Source organism: Trifolium pratense, linkage group LG2 (assembly GCF_020283565.1).
Source record: "Trifolium pratense cultivar HEN17-A07 linkage group LG2, ARS_RC_1.1, whole genome shotgun sequence".
Lineage (NCBI taxonomy): Eukaryota > Viridiplantae > Streptophyta > Magnoliopsida > Fabales > Fabaceae > Trifolium > Trifolium pratense.
The window spans coordinates 38,789,012-38,810,060 of record NC_060060.1 but is presented as its reverse complement, the minus strand read 5'-3'; the positions used below and the strand labels follow the sequence as shown (position 1 = coordinate 38,810,060).

The 21,049-nt window shown below is 31.9% G+C and overlaps 3 protein-coding genes across 7 annotated transcripts; 1 reads left to right on the top strand and 2 right to left on the bottom strand.

Moving 5' to 3' along the window:
* Positions 1-1,663: 1,663 nt before the first annotated feature.
* Positions 1,664-4,685, bottom strand: LOC123907217 (signal recognition particle 19 kDa protein-like). Its single transcript, XM_045957389.1, has 4 exons — positions 4,653-4,685; positions 4,382-4,562; positions 4,196-4,295; positions 1,664-2,017 (listed from the first exon to the last, which is right to left on the bottom strand). Exons 2-4 carry the CDS (start codon positions 4,556-4,558, stop codon positions 1,878-1,880), a joined length of 417 nt encoding a protein of 138 aa, XP_045813345.1. The 5' UTR covers positions 4,559-4,562; positions 4,653-4,685; the 3' UTR covers positions 1,664-1,877.
* Positions 4,686-7,091: 2,406 nt separating this feature from the next.
* On the top strand, positions 7,092-10,249 carry LOC123907216. 3 transcript variants are annotated; one of them, XM_045957387.1, is made up of 4 exons: positions 7,092-7,311; positions 8,458-8,493; positions 8,579-8,810; positions 8,954-10,249. In XM_045957387.1, the coding sequence occupies exons 1-4, from the start codon at positions 7,309-7,311 to the stop codon at positions 9,688-9,690; spliced, it is 1,008 nt and encodes a 335-aa protein (XP_045813343.1). In that variant the 5' UTR covers positions 7,092-7,308; the 3' UTR covers positions 9,691-10,249. The 3 variants fall into 3 exon arrangements, with proteins under 3 accessions (XP_045813343.1, XP_045813341.1, XP_045813344.1); XM_045957385.1 differs by lacking the exon at positions 7,092-7,311 and adding an exon at positions 8,147-8,353; XM_045957388.1 differs by lacking the exon at positions 7,092-7,311 and adding an exon at positions 8,150-8,308.
* Positions 10,250-14,139: 3,890 nt separating this feature from the next.
* On the bottom strand, positions 14,140-18,488 carry LOC123907215. Of its 3 annotated transcripts, XR_006809183.1 has the most exons (5): positions 18,349-18,488; positions 18,198-18,249; positions 17,333-17,577; positions 14,557-14,628; positions 14,179-14,460 (listed from the first exon to the last, which is right to left on the bottom strand). XR_006809183.1 is itself a non-coding variant. In XM_045957384.1 (3 exons), exons 2-3 carry the CDS (start codon positions 17,477-17,479, stop codon positions 15,618-15,620), a joined length of 399 nt encoding a protein of 132 aa, XP_045813340.1. In that variant the 5' UTR covers positions 17,480-17,577; positions 18,349-18,465; the 3' UTR covers positions 15,521-15,617. The 3 variants fall into 3 exon arrangements, 1 of the variants encoding a protein (XP_045813340.1); XR_006809184.1 differs by having other exon boundaries at positions 14,140-14,460; positions 14,557-17,577; XM_045957384.1 differs by lacking the exons at positions 14,179-14,460; positions 14,557-14,628; positions 18,198-18,249 and adding an exon at positions 15,521-15,869 and having other exon boundaries at positions 18,349-18,465.
* Between the last annotated feature and the right edge of the window lie 2,561 nt (positions 18,489-21,049).

Here is a 21,049-nt window from a genome sequence, read left to right as displayed (position 1 = left end):
GCATCAAAATAAAAATTCAATTTTAATATAATATTGTTTTGTTAAAAAAATAAATCAAAAAAGATTATGCCAACAATAAAAGAATAATACATGGAATAGAAAAAATAGGAATCTACTAAAAATCTTTTAAAAACAATTACTACTAAAGTACCCAATTTGGTCCCCATGAGTTTAGCTCAATTGGTTGGGACATCAGCATTTTATATGCAGGAGCCAGGGTTCGAACCCTGGACACTCCACTTATCCATCTTTAAAGGTGGAATTTCAAGCCACTAGGCTACCTGACCAAAAAAAAAAAAAAAAAAAAAAAAGTACCCAATTTGTAGTTTTGTACTCATCGATTTTAATAATGTTTCAAATTTTTTATTCTTAAATGTAATTTTGCATAATTTATTGTAGAAACAATCTACACATAAAAATAGGAATCAAATCTAATAATGTCGAGTAAATTATTTTATAAAAAATGAAAAAGAGAAAAGAAGAACTGAATTTCTATTTAATTTAAAAATGTACGATCCCTGCAACTGCGATCGAGAGGAGGCTGGAACCACTTAATGCAAGAACTGACCCCCAAACCAGATTAAACTGACGGTGAAAGCCAAAAAAAAAATTGTTCCAATGTTTTCACAACGAAAAATAGAAATTTCAATTTAGCATCCCATAAAATAAAATATGAAAATACTTATGTAGCTGAATAGAATTCAATAAATTTGATCATATTTTTATTTTACAATAAATTTGATCATATTTTGGTTGTCAAGTCATTTGACGGTAAAATTTTATCTTTTAAATAAAATAAATAATTGGAAAATTTTGAATTCAAACATCTACTCATATATGTAATAATAATATATTGCATTTTATACTGAGTTATTTTCACAAAAACAATTTGATCATTTTATTATTGATCGCTTTAAAAATAAAGACAAAAAATGTTTTTTTTTTGTCGAGTAGTATAGTGGCTAGAATTTCACTATATTAAAATGAAATAATGGAAGTACCAGTGTTTAACCCCGATATCTGCTTTTTACGTACAATGTCTTTACCGATTAAGCTATGAAATTCCGTTCTTCCTTTTCCTTTTTGCGAAACATCATTGCCTTAATGCTTTCGTGTGAAACTATTATACTCATTTTTTCCATTAATGCTTTCGTGTGCATTTGATAGTGCAGGAGTCTCTACTCCTACCATTATGTTTAAATTAAAAAAAATGGCTTGGTTGGGAGCACAAAACTTCAAATATGGCAAAGAAAGACATCTTTGTTTCTTTTTCACTAAAAATAAAATATTCATTAATTAAAATTGGTAGATCACATCGAATTCCAAATCACTGAAAAGACATAACTTATCTATCATTATTGAGTGGTTTTTTTCCATCCTCATTGTTCTTAAGAATCCTCTTATCTTTATTTACCCACCATCCGATAAGAGAGAAATTATTTTTTAGACACAAGAAAAGAAAAATGTTTTTCCCTTCAGATTGGTAAATCCAAAAACATATGTTTTTTAAGAAAATAGTGGGAGTCGCTAGCTCTTATCATTATCGCATGTCATTTTTTCTTCTGAGCGGTTGTAGCTTTGCCTCCATTGTCGAAAAGCCACCAAAACGTGATATTTTTCTTCTTGCAACTACGAAAAAATAACAGAAAAACAGAGAGAACTATTTTCTATGAAAAAACAGTCCTCTAAGCATGGAGAAATTTCTCCTAAGCATGATGTTACAACATACATCCTAAGCACAAGATCATTCCAACAAACACATTTCCGAGTGGTAAAAAACTTCAATTAAGTTAGGATAAATATTTCCAACTGTAATGGACAATATACCCGGAAAAACACTAGTTTCAAAATGTTAAGACAATGTTAAAAACACATAATTATCTTCTCTTTTTTCCACCTTTCCCAGATTTGTTGGAAGGTCCAGCAGTTGTGGTTGATGTTGATGCAGTCTCTTGCTTCTTGGTCCTTCCATGATGTTTAGGGACCATCTCTGCAACGCGTAACATTAGTTGCTTTCCTGCAAAGATATAAAAATGATAACATGAGCCACTAGTATATTTCACATTGATAATCTATGCTTCTCGAAGAAAATAATTTTCTAATCCTTTTGATATGTGATGTTCTCGACATTACATTGACAAAGACATTAAAAAATAAGCCATCATCATTTATAATATCATTATTATGAATGTATTTAAGAGTATCTAAGTTCTTAGATGATCTCCCTGGAGTGGGTTTTATGTTTCATTGAATCTTATGATTTATTTCCCTGTTTAAATAGAATTTGGTGTTTAAATATTGTTATAAATAAGGGGGTACCACATCAAACCAAATATCAATTTGAAAATATTGTCTCTATTTTCTCTTTTCCTTCTTTCTCTGCTTAAATCCTAAATTTATGTAGGCTTTTCTGTGTCTAGAATAGCTTAATCTTGGGGCCAATGTTATATTATAATTATAATGGTCTCACAATTTCTGACTAACTACTTTAGAGTTTGATATGGCCATTTTAGATCTTACAATTAATTATTAGAGAAAGAAGGATATGCACTGCCAGTGTAAACTAGTTTTACACTACCGTCCAATAAGAATAAAGTATGTCGTAGTTATTTTTAAAATACGATTGCAAAATAGACCTACTTAGTAAGATGACGGGTTTCCGTTGCTAGTTTACATTGTCAGTGCATAGTCATTAAACTGTAATTAGTAATAACAGCTTTAGGCTGTTGGGTGTTTTTCTGCATTTCAAACACAATAGCAGAACCAATATAATCTCATAAGACCAAATGTGCTATACCCAAGCAGTAAGGTTAATCCATTACATGCATAATGTATGGCTACTCTTTTCTATTCCTTGCTTTGGGATTCAATTTCATTTCTAAGAAAGAAATAACAAAGAGAATATTTTCATCTGTTTTATCGCATGCTTTTAAGCTTCACCTATGTGAGCACATCATTTACTCATATCATTGTACTGCTACTTTTATCTTAAATAAAATCAACACCAGTCTAACTCCTAATTTTCAATACTACTCTAAGTTCATCCACGATTAAAACTTAAATGTGACCAATACCAATCCAGAGTCCAGTCAATGGCCATAAAAGTGAAACATTATAAGGTATACTGGTAGAAAGTGTCATCAATGTAGATAGACTTAATGTTGTAGTTGACAAAGTATCCTAACTTAAAGCCATTATCTCTTTGTCACATAAAAAAAATTAAAAAATAAAATACAAATAGACAATTTAGTTGGTTGTGACACAGTTTCAATCAAAATGCTGACTGACGGCAACAACAGAGATGGAAAAAGATCTCAAAGTAATCATTGTGACACCAATAATTTTTTTGATGAGAAGGAAAATAAAACAAACAACACAAGAACAAAAAAAAAAAAAAAAACTAAGCTCGTGGACGAGCAACACCCACAACATCAGTCATCAACACGAGACTGAGTTGGGGAGGACAACTATTCCAAATCTTCAATGTATCATTGCAGGAGGCTGCAGTCTTCGCAAGCCAATCGGCACATTCATTACCCTCTCTAAGAGTATGCTGAAAAGAAACGTTTCCAATCCCCCTGGTGGAGATGACGAATTTGTTGGATAAGTTGTGCATAAGGGTGAAAATGATTGTGACACAAATAATAGCACCCCAAAACAATGTTCTGGCTAGAAAGCATTTGACTGAAATCGGGTGGCCTCCTCACACTTTGGCAAGCAATGTTTGGATTACTCTTTTGTATACAATGTTCATAGCCTATCTTACCGACACCAACTATCTAAATATCACAGCCCGGCCATTGAGGTATTGATACTATTAGATTAATGAATAATATGTTCGGGTACTATAGTTAGTAATAGTGAATTAGATCCATCTATATCTACTCTAAGAAAAGTCTTTTGCCTAATGACACAATGCGAAATTCCAACTTAATTTTCTGCCATTCTATGCTCTAGAACAGGATCTTTATCTTCTATCTCTATCTAATCTAAGACAAGTCTTCCGTTCCACAGAATAGCCCGACATTGCACGCTATTGCAAGGCATCTTCACTAGTAATAAATAATAATACTGGTTTATATTCAAATAATACAAAATGGCTAAATCACTAAGAACTATATGAAATTTACAAGCATATGAATAAAAGTATAATATATAAATTAACATGATTGTTATAATTAATTGAGAAACTTACTGGAAGAGATGGATGGATTAATAAGAGTCCCATCCTCCTTTTTCAGCAAAACCCTAACTCGTCCCCTTTGCATGAAATCACGAGGGTAAGCCTTGTCTATCTGTGATCATCAACAAATCAATACATTTTCCAATAAACAATTCCACATAGCAATGTGATGGATTCAAATTGAGAATAAAAAAAAACCTCGATTGCATAGGGAAGTTTAAGATAATTGCAACAATCCCCAATTTCAGCACAAGTAGGGTTTTCACATGCTTTGGCGATGCCAATTCGTCTTCCTTCAGCTACAGTTTTTTTGGAATTGATGTAAACAGGATACAACACAATCCACTTCTTTATGTTTGGTAATTCAGCTTCCATGTTACTGTCAAATTGAAATCAAACCAATTTGAGACGAGATCTATGACTGTGATCACGATAATCGAAATTTCAAGAAAAGTCGAAAAATATTTACCGCTAGATCTATGGTGTTGGTTTCAGTAATAATAATGCCAATACTCGCCTATATATATATATATATGACCGTGAGAGATTTACTTTGTGCACCCCTCAGAATTTCTGATCCACCCTCTAAAATGACCGTATTAACCTCTCGCCATGTGGAAAACGAGCAATACTCGCATTCTGAAAGGCGAGGGTTCAAAAGACGTGACCATTTGATCACACCCTAACAATTCAGCCACCCCCTTTGAGGAATTTGAAACAAAACGCAAACTCCGCCAACTTCTTTCCATCTTCCAAACCCGTAAAAAAAGTGATTTTGGCCAAAACCGTGTTTCCAAGTCACAATCCAAGCATTAGAGTTCTACATACATTACATTGAGTTGAATGCAAAGATAATGTCACCCTAAAATCCTCCTCATTCGTTTTCTTAAGCATTTCATTTCACTTACGTCAAACACCTAAAACTGGTATGGTCGCCTTCTAGAAAGCGAGCATGCATGGGAGTGTTCGCTCCCTAGGTAACGAACGACACAGTGACTGGAAATTGTTATGTTTTTTTTAATTTTTAGGAATTGTGATAAATGATTTAAATGCAAGTGAGAAGAGGCGAAGTATGGAGAAATATGAAAAATTTGGGAAAATATAGTGCAGTCAAAATCATAGGAAGAATATAATTATAGTCTTTGAACGTTTAAAGAAAGTTGTGTACAATGACCCGAGTTTGTTGAATATATCGAGGGTTCGTTACTGGGTCCGGTGAAAGAAAAATTTGTGAGGGTTTGGACTGACCGTGTGATGCACCTTGGTAATATCACCACAAATAAGGTTGAGTCATCTCATGCAAGGTTGAAAATATATATGATGAACAACTTGGGTGGCATATGCAAAAATTGGGAACAGATGAATAACATGCTCAAAAATATGTTCAATGAGGTGCAAAAGGAATTTCAGCAGAGCATTATTCGTAAAGATGACAGATTGACGAAAAATGTTTTGTGGTCTGAATTGCAAGGAAATATTATCAATAGAAGCACTGCAGTACTTAAAGATGAGGTTTGTCGGGCGGGCTCGGTTGCAATGGATAAAACGAAGTGAGGATGTCTGTTATAATGTCAGCAACGGGGTTTCCATGTGTGTGCTCACTTGCCAAAACGGTTAAGGAAGAAAAACCAATTAGTTTGGATTACATCGACCGTCAGAGGTTGAAATTTGACGTCAATGATTTATGTAAGGAAGTAGATGCTGACTTATCCCTCTTGCCAGAATGGAAAGTTTTACGGGTATAAAATTATTAGAATTCGTGACAAAAACAAATTTTTTAAATTTTATGTTGTTTTTATTGGCGTAGCTCGCTACCTAGAAAGCGGACATAGGGGGTGTTCACTAACCAAAGAGCAGTAAAAGCAGTAAAAGAACATTTATAGTTTTTTTTAACAAGGTATTTAATGTTATTCATTAACAGGTCATGTTCAACAATGTTAACCATGACCTTATTAGATTTGATTCATATTTTTATGGGTAGACTTTTTCTGCAAAAAAATTATGTATAATTACATTTAAGAATAAAAAATTTAAAATATTATTAAAATTGGTAGTAATTACTTTTGGGGTTTGCTAATTTAAACCCACCTAAAAACATGAAGGTCTAAGTTAGCAATGTGCACATTTTCACTTTAGACCAAAACACCATTTTTTACTATTTTAATATAGTTTCAAGCCAATGGTAGTTTAGTAAAACTGATTTGATGTTTTAACATGAAAGTCTAAGTTAGTAAGGTGCACCTTTTCAAAGTTGAGTAACATGTTTTCTTAAGTTGTTATTTTTTAATTTCCTATGTTGTTTATTTAGATTGCATATATTTATAATTAAATGGGTGTAAATTAGCAAATGAGTGCACCAACATTTAATAAAATTTACGTAACAAATTAACCCTCAATTTTTTAGTGTAAAATAACTAAATGTCAAGGTTTTTTTGTCCAAAATGAAAAGGTACACCTTGTCAACTTAAACATTCATGTATTTAGGTGGGTATAAATTATCACACCCCATTACTTTTAAAAAATTGTTAGTATTGTTTTTTGTTGTTGTGACCATATTCTAAAAGACTATTAGTAGATTCATATTTTTTCTGTTCCACGTATTATTATTTTTTTTTATATTAATCTTTTATTGTTAGCGTAATCTTCTTTGATTTATTTTTTTAACAAAAAATTGTTATATTAGATAGAATTTTTATTTTGATGTATATCTTTCATCTTTTTAAAAGTAAAATTACTAAGATAGATTTAAAATACTTTTTTTTGTTAAGTAGTTTAGTGGCTAAAAAATTCATAAATTTTAGGTTCGAATTCGATATATAGTGGGATGTTCCTACCAACTGAACTAAATTCCTCAAAAATATTTGAAACATTATTAGTATTAGGAGAAGTCTAGAAAGAGTATAAAAGAGAGAGGCATTATAAATTTGGAATTGTTTTCACAAAAACAAATTTGAATCGTAAGGGTAGGAATATTACTAAGTTCCAAAAAGGTTCGCGGCTTCTCCATGTGCCTATTTGTATCGTCGAGAGAACAGAGTAGAAAACGATTTGAGGGTTAATTTGTGGGAGAAGCGCTATTTCCTTTTCCCCTGCATTCATTCTCCAAGCGCTATTTCAATCAATCAATGGTATGCTCTAACCATCTGCTTTTATTATTTTGAATTTATTTGAATTTGAATGACTGAGGTAGGTAGTAGTTGGCTTCTTTCTGTTTTGGTTGTCTCAAGGTTTTAAATATCGGTGGCAGTCGAGTAAAGGTATTCGCAATTTCGCCCGTTACGGATGTTTGCAGTACAAATCATAGTTGTCTCCGTGTGTGGATTAATGACAATGTTACAAGAGTCTGTTTGGTAAAAATAAGCTATAAGCTAGCTGATAGCTGAAAAACTAGCTTATAGCTGATAGCTGAAAAGCTAGCTTATTGAAATTAAAGTGTTTGGTAAAAATTAGTTTTTAAAGTGGTTATTAAATATAAAATTACATAATTGATAGTGGGTAGTTTTTTTTAGAGTGGGTAGTTATTATATTAAAGGGTAAAAATGGAATAAAGTGTAAAAAGCTATAAGCTATAAGCTCAAACGCTACTTGAAATAGCATCTGAAAAAAAGCTATAAGCTAGTATAAAAAGCTTGTTACCAAACACCTCTAATTTTTTGAAACAAGCTTATAAGCTCATATAATAAGCTATAAGCTAGCTTATTTGTGTTACCAAACACACCCTAAGTTTGTTTGGTTCAAAAAAAAAATCATAAAAATCTATTTTTTTTCCATTGGCTTCACTTTTAACATGATTTGTGATTTGAAAAAAATAGATTTTGAAAAAAACTATTGAAATTAACTTTTCATTTTGAAGGAAAAAATGATTTTTTTTACTAAAATGGTTTTTTTTTTAAAATCCGAAACAAACAAATAAAATAAAAAAAGTGATTTTTTTTTACTATACTCCGGGACCGGCCACTTATCCCTCCATGTGATGTGACTGTTCTGGAATGTTTTGCTTGTGGATATGTTCCTTGTTGGTGGTTGATTCATCCGCTAAGTTTTGAACCTTTTTATCTTGGTGATCCCCTCACTGTATGCTGGGTTGCGCTCGTGATGAGTGTTTGTATTGTTATAATTGATTAGGTCTGTTCAATCTGGTTTTGTTTAATCACGATGTATTCTCGTTTGGTTGTCCCCAATCTCTGTATCTTTTTTATTTTTATTTGTTATATTTATCCTTTTGCTATATTTTCTTTCTTTCATAACTATATCTTTTTTCATCTGATTTTCAGGGAAGGAGTTCTGGTCATCTAAATTTTCACCACATGGTATGTAAAGTCTGACAAAAAATTGTAACTTTATTCTTGTTTCCACTCATCGTTGGTATGAATCTATCTATCTATGTTAATACAGATGAAGAACTCCCGAGAGAAGATGGGGCAGATCTCCTCAAAAGACGTTGATGTATTTTGTCAGTTTATTACACTCTTAAGGAATTTACTGGCTGGAAGAATTGATGCAAGAGGTGTCAGAGCAATTGTGCAGGGATTGTGTAGAGGAGATACAGATTTGATGTTGAAACTCTACAACTTCCCTCCAAAACAATATCAAACCATACTTCCATTTCAACTTTCTGAGATGACCGGTTAGTAGTTTATAATTTTTTTATTCAAGTTTTGCACCATTAATTGATGGATTAAGTTGTCTCACTTTGCATTGTTCAACAAGAACTAAAAATTGATAATACAAATTTTAATCCGTTTCATTATTTCTTTTGCCGGGGAGTAGGGGTCAAACGGAAAAAGGTGAACAAGGTAGAAGAGAACTGTGAACTTCCTTGCGATGTGCTAGAAAACATTTCCAAAACACTAGATTTTGATGATCTCTTTCACTTTTCCGGAGTGTGCAAGAATTGGAGGGCTTTTCATAAAATCTACGTGACAAATTTCTTGGCATACCACGAACCATTACTTCTTCAAATTTTGTTTGATGATGAACAAAAGGAATCATTTTCCTTAATCAGCATATCCAACCAGAAAGTTTATTGCTTAAAGATGATGGACTACATCGTGAAATCTCACTATCTTGCATTTTTTGGCGGATATTTTGTCAAGGTGGCGTCGTTTAATAATAAATTTCTGCTAATCAATCCATTTACGAGAACAAAGAAGGTAATCGATGTATTCACCTTTAAAGTTTACCCTGGTACTTATGCTAACCATGCATTGCTTGCTTTTAGCAAATGCTCTGAGGAATTTGTTTTGGTGGTTTTATGCTTAATTTCCGACACTTTGCGTGTCTATCAATCTCGAAACTGCGATTGGGTTACTTATTCTTCAACAATGGAAAATAAGGAGAGGGTTGTTCACTTTGTGGTTTTACATAATATAATATACATTGTCACTAACAAGGCCAACATAGGGGTACTCAGCTTAAATTCTCCAAATATTAAATTTCTAAAACTGAAGAATACTCCTGATGCAACCGACATAAACTTTAGGTTGGTTAGTTGTAACTTTAATTAGGTTGGTTAATTGTGATGAGCAACTTTTAGTGGTTGATATAATGTCGGAGAAAGTAAGTATAATGTGTACAAGATAGACTTCTCCACTATGAATTATGTCAAACTAGAAAATTTGGGCGACATTGCGTTATTTTATTCTTTTGATCCTTCGATTAGGAGATGTTATGCATTGAGCAATCCAAGCAGGTGGGGATATGAGAGCAACTCTGTGTATGTCACGAGTTTTTCATCTACAATATGTAGAGTGTACTCAGGGGATGATAAAAAATTTAAAAAATGCATCACGCTTCCAACTCCTAGTGAAACGGGCGACTTCATATTCGATTGGTGTTTTGGACATCTACAATACAAGATAGATTATTCTCTGGTTGAGTAACTTCCATATTGTACACTGTCTTGCTTATCGTCTTTGTGTTTCAACCTATTTTGTTTTTGCTTGTGTGAAGCTTGTAATTTAATTATAACTAGAATAAGGGTCACCTTATATTTGAGTCTTGTACTATTTATTATTTTAATTGTATTCGGATTCATTTGATACTCATACGAGTCTTTTTTTCTTATGCCCAAGTGACTGCTTTTACGCTCATTCCCAAAATTAAATCACCACAAGGATTGGGAGATTTTCGTCCCATTTCTCTTCTTGGTTGTTGGTATAAACTTTTAGCAAAGGTGTTGGCTGATAGACTTGCAAACGTAGTTGGTAATTTGATTCCAAAGACTCAATCTGCTTTTTTGAAGGGGAGACAGTTAGTAGAAGGGGTTGTGGTGGTAAATGAAGTTATTGATTTTGCGAAGAAAGCGGGAATGAAGTGTCTAATTTCAAGGTTTTTTGCCCAAAGTGAAAAGGTACACCTTACCAACTTAAACATTCATGTTTTTAGGTGGGTATAAATTATCAAACCCCATTACTTTTAAAAAATTGTTAGTATTGTTTTTTTGTTGTTGTGACCATATGCTAAAAGACTATTAGTAGATTCATATTTTTTCTGTTCAACGTATTATTTTTTTTTTATATTAATCTTTTATTGTTAGCGTAATCTTCTTTGATTTATTTTTTTAACAAAAAATTGTTATATTAGATAGAATTTTTATTTTGATGTATATCTTTCGTCTTTTTAAAAGTAAAATTACTGAGATAGATTTAAAATATTTTTTTTGTTAAGTTGTTTAGTGGCTAAAAAATTCATAAATTTCAGGTTTGAATTCGGTATATAGTGCGATGTTCCTACCAACTTAACTAAGTTACTCAGAAATATTTGAAACATTATTAGTATTAGGAGAAGTCTAGAAAGAGTATAAAAAAGAGGGCAAAATTACACTACAGGTCCTTTGTCTTATTTTTTTGTAACACTTTAGTCCTTTATCTTTTTTTTATAACACTTTCGTCCTTTATTTTTTTTTTGTAACACTTTAGTCCTTTATTTTTTTTTATTTGTAACACTTTAGTCCCTTTTTTGTAACAGTTTGGTCTTTTATCTTTTTTTATTTGGAACACTTTGGTCCTTTATTTTTTATAAATAAATAAGATAAGGACCAAAGTGTTACAAAAAAAAAGATAAAGGACCAAAATATTACAAAAAAATAAGATAAAAGACTTGTAGTGTAATTTTGCCAAAAAAGAGAAGCATTATAAATTTGGAATTGTTTTCACAAAAACAAATTTGAATCGTAAGGCTAGGAATATTACTAGTTCCAAAAAGGTTCGCGGCTTCTCCATGTGCCTATTATTTGTATCGTCGAGAGAACAGAGTAGAAAACGATTTGAGGGTTAATTTGTGGGAGAAGCGCTATTTCCTTTTCCCCTGCATTCATTCTCCAAGCGTTATTTCAATCAATCAATGGTATGCTCTAACCATCTGCTTTTATTATTTTGAATTTGAATTTGAATGACTGAGGTAGGTAGTAGTTGGCTTCTTTCTGTTTTGGTTGTCTCAAGGTTTTAAATATCAGTGGCGGTCGAGTAAAGGTATTCGCAATTTCGCCAGTTGCGGATGTTTGCAGTACAAATCATAGTTGTCTCCGTGTGTGGATTAGTGACAATATTACACAAATCTTATTAAAACTATTATTACAATCGTGTTACATCTAATAACTTAGGGTGTGTTTGTTTAATTAAGCTTTAAAAAAATGAATTTTTCTTAAAAAAATCTAGAGATTATTTTGTAGAAATTTTGAAGAAGCTACTTTTCGTTTGTTTAAAATCATAAAAATCCATTCTTGGACTAGTTTCCATAGATTTGAGATTATTCCTTCATGTATTGAACCTTTGATAATTAATGAAATACAATAAGTTTGTTTGGTTAAAAAAAAATCATAAAAATCTATTTTTTTTCCATTGGCTTCACTTTTAACATGATTTGTGATTTGAAAAAAAATAGATTTTGAAAAAAGCTATTGAAAATATCTTTTCATTTTGAAGGAAAAAATGATTTTTTTACTAAAATGGTTTTTAAAAAAATCTGAAACAAACAAATAAAATAAAATTAGTAATAGAGGAGTTGGAAGACAAAGAAGAGCATTTACCAGTTAAAGAAACTGAAGCAATGATTTGAGATATGATAGAAGTCAAATTTGGCTTAATGTTTTTGAACCTTAAGTTATTCCTGCTTTGCCAAATACTGTTCAAAATGTTTATAACTGCAGCAATCATTGTAATTCTGCACTGAGGGTTCCATCCAACACTGGTTATGTTCAAAATGGATGTGTATGAGCTCAAATCTAACCTTTGATTAATTATGGAGGCCAACCAATGCCAAATAGACAAAGCAAAAGGACATTGTAAAAACAAATGTAGAGAGGATTCACTTTGCTTTTTACATAAGCTGCACATTGAGGTTACATAAATACCTCCAGCTGATAGAGCATCATCAGTTGCCATTTTATGATGAAAAAGCCTCCAAACCATGAAGGATTTAGAAGGAGGGATGGCAATATTCCATATGGTTTTGGACCAGCTAACAATAGGACCAGGATTAGAGAAAAATTGATAAGCATCTTTCATGGTCAACTCACCAGAAGTAGTGTGGTTCCAGATAAGAAAGTCCTCTTTAACTACTGGAAACATGTAAGTTACTGAATAGTGTTCAATTTATTGATGTTCAACTCAATAGTACAGTACACTATGAGTCTCTTTCTTGGAAAGCAATAAGGAAGTACAAATGGAGGGAGAAAAAGAGTTGTTTCTAAAGAGTACACTATGAGATATTTCTAAAGAAAAAGAGTTGTAACAGACAGAAAAGAATTTGAGGGAGAAGTCCTGTCAAGTACTCACTCAATCATTGCATGCCTTTTCCCTTAGTCCTTTTACCTACTTATAGTATGTAAATTGTAAATATACCCCACGTGGCTTAACCGGATTTGTCATTTTGCGAGTACTTGTGTGTGTGCTGCTTGTACCAGGTGTAACAATTTGTCTGTCTTTTGAAGACTTCACAGAAGAGTCCAGTTATACAAAATACAGTAGCCCCCCCGCCACGCCCCGCTAAAACTTATGTAGCATGTTTTTGATTTTTTTCTTATATTTCCCAATCAATGCAGGCTTGTTGTTGACAGTGTATCAGATTTAGTAGACTATTGGATAACATTTAATGAGCCCCATGTCTTCTGTATGCTTACTTATTGTTCTGGCACCTGGACTGGTGGACATCCTGATATGCATTGCTGGAGGCTGCTACTTCCGCACTTCCTACAGGTGTTTTCCAGCAGGCCATGCATTGGATATCTGTTGCCCACTTAAAGGCATATATGATTACATCCACAAACTCAGGTGAATACTTGTCATAGAAGTTTCAGAATTTATGGCAAGGTTCAGTCATATCATTCTAGTGTAACTAGGTTTTTATTCCTTCCCACCATTTCTCATTTACTTGGTTGCTTTTCTAATTTTACAATTGTACTAACAATATTAACATTTTGGCAGTAACTCATCAAATCCAGTAGTTGGTGTTGCACATCATGTCTCGTTTATGCCCCTATGGGCTGTTTGATATTGCTGCTGGTTCATTGGCTAATTCATTGAGTCTCTTCCCATTCATTGATGAAATATCCAAAAAGCTGGACTTTATAGGCGTTAACTATTATTGCCAGGTTTGATTTATTGACCATGATAATGCATTCAGCATGATACCAGACATGTACTCACATGACGATTCTAACATGTATTTCAGGAAGTGGTTTCAGGTGCTGGCCTAAATAAGCTGGTGGAAAATGATGAGTACAGTGAAAAAGTAATGCCTTAGCAGGCATATGTCAACATATATATGAGCATAAAGCTTTAATTATTGCTCTTAGGGTCGATAGAGTTAATGCCTTAGCAGGCATATGTAAACATATTACTAGAAAGGTCATGTTAACTTGTGCCCTAAGGGCACATGATAAGCTATCTAAAAATAGAAATATAGCATTTAATGATACAAAGAATTTAATGTTTAGATAAATGAATACACCACAAGTTCAATAAATTTTTTCCATATTTATCTTCTTAACATGTGCCCTTAAGGGCACAAGTTAACATTCTCCTTACTAGAAAAACTAATAGTTACTACCTTTGATTGTATGGAGATGAACTTTGAACATCACCTATGTTGCATAAAATTATGAAAACTGAATGCGCTTTGCTTTAGTTGCAAGATAGTAGTCCCTCAACCAAATTTGTCCTAGTGCATATTTGGTACTGCGTTACTAGGGCAGTGAACATGCTGTCCTACTTTGAACATGCTGTACTGTGGATCATGTTATTAGGGCAGTGAACATGCTGTGCTGCGGATCAACTCTTGAACACATAAATTCGAATGAATTGTGTGTCAAAAAAAAAAATAGAATTTGGCTAAAAAATTAGAATATTGCTTCTAGCTTGTACAGAGCTTACCGAGGTTTCTTGGCTTCTCATTCCTTTAGCGAGTCTCACAGAATTTGGCTCCTTCAGCAATGTCTATAAGACCTTGAATAAAATAAACAAACAAATAAATAAAGAGGTTTCTTTAGCTTTTATAATCATGTTGTCTATTTTTTTTTTTTTTTTGCGCATGAAAATGGTCATTTATTTCACTTTCATTGTATTTTTTGCTCCAAAATCATTTGAAATCTTCCTATCACGTACTTTTAGTCTGTTATTTGAACTGATTATTTGAATGAGAGAATGATATTACATGATTAGTGCTTCATTATCTTTTGTTTGTTGTAATCTTTAGAAATTTAGATATATACATGAATTAATTTGGAGGCTTGCCTTCATTTGTTTTTGCTTTATGTTGGAATTTTGGATAAAGATCTTAGAATTTGTTTTTTTAGATGTTGGAATTTTGGATAAAGATCATTAGAATTTGTTTTTTTTTATATGTTTTACTCTTGCCATGAGTATAGTTTAGTATTTTGGTTCATTGGCTTTGATAGATTCGCGTTGTGATAAGCTCATTGTGTTGTCACTAATATGTTAATTTATTTGTTTCGGTTATATTGGTTTTCTACCTAATTATTTTTTATTTAACTCAGGTTATTGACAAGACAAAGAAAAAATGGACCGTTGAGGAGGACAAAGCTATTGAGGCCGCAATTACTACGTATGGGCCAAAAATCAAGAAGATAATAAAGGATAATGTATTACATGCAACACTTGCAGATAAATCTGTAAAAGAAATCGAGAAAAGAATTGCCAAGTTTGTCATAGAAGATCTAAGGAAGCGTAGATGAGGAACAACGATGAGTCCATCAAAACCGACTACAACTCTTTGTGTTCATGCCCAGGCAGCCCCGCTGGTTGCAGTGAGGGTTGTTTTCAAACATGATCAAGTTGTTAAGTACATTAATGCTGGAGGTGTGGAAGTGTTTTCAGACCCGACATTCGTGGTCTTGAAAACACTTCCACACCTCCAGCATTAATGTACTTAACAACATGATCATGTTTGAAAACAACCCTCACTGCAAGGCTGGTTAGGCATGAACACTAAGAGTTGTAGTTGGTTTTGATGGACTCATCTTTGTTCCTCCTCTACACTTCCTTAGATCTTCTATGTCAAACTTGGCAATCCTTTTCTCGATTTCTTTTACAGATTTATCTGCAAGTGCTGCATGTAATACATTATCCTTTATTATCTTCTTGATTTTTGGCCCATACGTAGTAATTGCGGCCTCAATAGCTTTGTCCTCCTCAACGGTCCATTTTTTCTTTGTCTTGTCAATAACCTGAGTTAAATAAAAAATAATTAGGTAGAAAACCAATATAACCGAAACAAATAAATTAACATATTAGTGACAGTACAATGAGCTTATCACAGCGCGAATCTATCAAAGCCAATGAACCAAAATACTAAACTATACTCATGGCAAAAGTAAAACATATAAAAAACAAATTCTAAGATCTTTATCCAAAATTACAACATCAAGCAAAAACATAAAAAACTCATGGCAAGAGTAAAACATATAAAAAAAACAAATTCTAAAATCTTTATCCAAAATTCCAACATCAAGCAAAAACAAATGAAGGCAAACCTCCAAATTAATTTATGTATATATCTAAATTTCTAAAGATTGCAACAAACAAAAGATAATGAAGCATTAATCATGTAAAATCATTCTCTCATTCAAATAATCAGTTCAAATAACAGACTGAAACTAAAAGTACATGATAGGAAGATTTCAAATGATTTTGGAGCAAAAAGTACAATTAAAGTGAAATAAATAACCATTTTCATGCGCAAAAAAAAAAAGCAATAGACAACAACATGATTATAAAAATTCACTAAATATATCATCATAAGTGAATTGACAATCAAACTTGACTAAAATGATAGTTTTTTAGTCTATAATTTCTCTTAATTGCCAATGTAACTAAGTTATAAATTGGATAGCAAGTAGAGAAAACAAAAATTTAACAGGAAAGAAAAAGAAACATACCATTAAACCTAAACCATGAAAGCACTTTACAAAGCGTCAATTTCACAACAAACAAACAAACAAACAAACAAAACAATGCAAATAAGAATTAAGAACCATTACAGCCAACCTATGACTATCTATTGCCTATCTACACCATTTTGGCCTTGGAAATAGATGCAGTGAATTAGTTTATTCGTTTGTTGTGCTTTACATTAATGACAGGATAAAGTCACAATTTTATTAAGTTCTTTGAACCTTGCAATTGCAACATGTATCACTTCAAATATTTACTCATGTGCTAACTTTATAATAGTAAACCAATATAACCGAAACAAATAAATTAACATATCAGTGGCAACACAATGAGCTTATCACAACGTGAATCTATCAAAGCCAATGAACCAAAATACTAAACTATACTCATAATAGAATATTCAAAATATATTAAACCATGTAAATCACTAACTTATCAAAATTTAAGAAAGACATAAAAATACACACCTATGTTAAAATTCTTAAAAAAGGTGTACCAAGTTTCTTTTGTCCATTAGGTAATGATCTTGTAAATGACATGTAATTGATGTTTTGAACTTTTAAAATGATATGTAACAATGCCTTTCTCTTCGTATTAAAATAGCTAACTGATGTAGTTTCAGATGAATTAATTGTAAGGAAATTACACCTTGTAAATGATTCTCTAGGGCATCACATCAAAACAAAACATACCAAAAAACAAATCTGCAAATCAAAAACAACAAAATTATACATACCTTTTCAATTTGTAGCTCCTTTTTTCTTTGGTGTATGACCCTCCTTATCGATTTTAGAGATCGATCTAAGTCATCTGCAAGGGGATGACTTATGAACAGCTTCTCGTCAAACTGGTTACCTTCAGTTATTGAGTTAAATATCCTCATCTCAACTTCATTTCATGGTCCATGGCGGCGAGATGACGGCTGCTATAGGCTGGATAGAAGCACCATACCACTTCCCCCCTACTTTATACTTGATCCTCCTGAGAAAACAGATCAGAATCAGATAGCAAAAAAAAAAAAAAGACGACTAAATATTAATACAATCAGATTAAGTAATAAAATCACACCACATGAATCACAGACTGACAAGAAGACTAAATTAAATATACAAAGAAGGTAATGAAATTCAGATTAGATTCAGATTAAATATACAAAGAAGGTAATGAAATTCAGATTAGATTCAGATTAAATATACAAAGAAGGTAATGAAATTCAGACTAAATATTAATATACAATCAGATTAAGTAATAAAATCACACCACATGAATCACAGACTGACAAGAAGACTAAATTAAATATACAAAGAAGAAGGTAATGAAATTCAGATCAGATTCAGCAAGAAAAGACGAAATTAATAAATACAATCTCATGATCAATCAAACCTACAAAGAATAGGGGGGAAATCCATAATCACGAAGAATAGGGGGAAAAATCCATAATCACGAAGAATAGGGGGAAAAATCCATAATCACGAAGAATAGGGGGAAAAATCCATGATCAAACTAAATTAAATTCGACATGAACAGAGAAAACTCATATCGAAAAGAAAAGATTAACTTAAAAAAGATGAAGAAGAAAGAAAAGGTGAAAAATAGGATACATTGTTCCAGCAACGTTGAACTTTGAAGTCTCCGGTGGTAACCGTTAGAAATCTACAAATATAAGTATTCAACATGAAGAAAGAAGAAAAAGTCAGATCAAAGAATAAACGGTCAACTTAAAAAGAAAAAGAAGAAAAAGATAATTACTACCGGTGTTTGAATTCGCGTTGAATTCCGGCGGCTACTGTTGAAGCAGCTAGAGAGAAAATTAGGGTTAGAACTATTTATATTCCTATGTTAAATTTCTTTATATTTCCTTATTTTAATTTTATTTTTACGGAAAGTATTTCCTTATGTTATGCTAAAAAGGAAATTTTATAGTCTTAGAGTGTTTAGTGATCCAAAAAATTAAAATGCGAGAATCTTTCTATTTTTCAAAGAGTAGACATCTGCTTATTTTAGCGGGAGTGTTCCACGTCTGTCTGTGTTTATTATGTAAATTTATGTCAAAAAAATAAAAAAAGACATGTATTATATTATCATGAATTTGTTAATAAAAAATTTTTGCGACTCAACAAAAAAGAAAAAAAAACCATATTTTATGTTGTAGTGAGTTTGTTAATAAAAAATTTTTGCTACTAAAAAAATTCAAGGATATTATTGATATTATGAAAATTACACACCAAAAATTTTTATATCCTTTTTATAGATAAGTATAGATTTAAATAAACTATATAAAGTAACAAACTATCGTCAAAAAAAAGAATATAGTAACAAACTATATATCTATATTTTTTCATAAAAAATCTGAAAATTCATCCAAAAAACCTTTTATTTTTTCGTGTTCATCGATCTAAATTCTATGCTTTTGTCTTTCGATGATTCAACCATCTTCTATTCCCTTTATTTAATAACAAGAAATAATGGATTTTTTTTTTATTCGTTAAACTTTTGAGCAGCTCTTTCAACTGGTGTCTAATCTCATCTCCCAACATGGAGACAATTTACGTGTGTCTTTTCAATCTTAATAACACTTTGAGATGTGTTACGAAGTCGAAAACAATAATTATTGATGAATGATTTTGTAATGCGTATTTTTTATGTAGATTTTTTTAGAGAAATATTATTTATGTAGAAGTTAGTCGAAAAAGTGGCTATAAGAAGATAAAACTATCGAGGCTCTCAATAATACGGATACATGTAGATCATTATTTTTGTTACCTTTTCTTAAAAAAGTAAGTGCATTTCCTTATTTTAAATGTGATTCTTAATTTATTTATTTTTGGATATAAAAGGGGCTTAAGCCCAAGGAAAAAAACTAAATAAATATGACTCTAGGGGTAGTAACCCTCATTACATCAACAAGCAACAAACTAAATAATAGTATTAATTAATTGTGTATCCTTAATTTAGAAATCAATTATTTTTTTATTAACCTAGGCAACCTTAAATTTATAAAATTTATTTTGGCTTAAATGCAGTTTTTCCCCCCTGTTTTGATTGAATCGGAATTTTACCCTCCTGTTTTAAAACGCGGACTTATACCTCCTCCCCCCCCCCCGTTTTATAATTTTTTGGATTTTGCCCCCCCTAAAATTCTGCTTTCGAGTCACAACTTCAAAGTTACGCACACAACTCAATTTGGATCAATAATTCACCAAACAGATACCGAAATGACCATAATCGAGTTAGCTTTCCACAGAATCAAACCCCACTAATTTTGGAGTTATAAAGAGAGATCAATTACCGTTTTAGTGAAGGTCTGTCCAATTATTAATTTTGCAGAAATCTACTTATGACCTTCAAATTCAATATCGTCTACCAAACACATCGTAACTCCAAATTTGACAAAATTTAAATGACAACAAGGGTAATTTCGCTAGCTTTCCGGACATGTAAATACTATTGAAAAATGAGCTACAGGGTGAGAGACATGACAAAAATATCAGTAGTAGTTCCATACAATAATTGATTTGGACAGACCTTCACTAAAATGATAATTAATCTCTCTTTGTAACTCCAAATTTAGTGGAGTTTGATTCTGTGGAAAACTAACTCGATTGCGGTCATTTCGGTACCAATTTGGTGAATTATGGATCCAAATGGAATTTTGTGCGAAGTTTTGAAGTTGTGACTCGAAAGCAGATTTTGTGCAGAATTTTGGGGGACATACCTTCACTAAAACGGTAATTAATCTCTCTTTGTAACTCTAAATTTAGTGAGTTTTGATTTTTTTCGAAAGATAACTCGATTACGGTCATTTAGGTATACGTTTGGTGAATTATTAATTCAAATTGAGTTGTGTGCGACACTTTGAAGTTGTGACTCGAAAGCAGAATTTTAGGGGGGCAAAATCCAAAAAATTATAAAATAGGGGGTAAAAGTCCGCGTTTTAAAATAGGGGGGTAAAATTCTGATTTAATCAAAACAGGGGGTAAAACTGCATTTAGCCATTTATTTCTTATTAGAGTTTTGAATAAACACAAAAGAATTAAATAAAACTATAAGCATGATATGTGTTTATTATAAAAACAAAATTGCAGGTATTTCTAGATATGTAGTAGAGAAGCATCACCAGCTCATTACATAATGAAAATACAATCATTTTCACTCCTCACTAATAATTCTATAGAGAGATATGAATCAAGGAAAATTGAAGCTGGAGGCCACAAATGGTATACATTTAGTTAGATGTTCATGTTGAAAATAAAATGATCTAAATGATATATATCTAACTATAACTAGCTAATATGTCTGTTTTGGTCTCTAATTCAGAATGAATATGTTAAAAATGTGCTTATGCCTTACAGGAAGTTAGTTCTTTACCCAAGTGGAAACAAGAGCAAGAATGTAAAGGACCATATTTCACTATACTTGCTATTGGATGAATCAAGCTCACTTCATCCTGGTT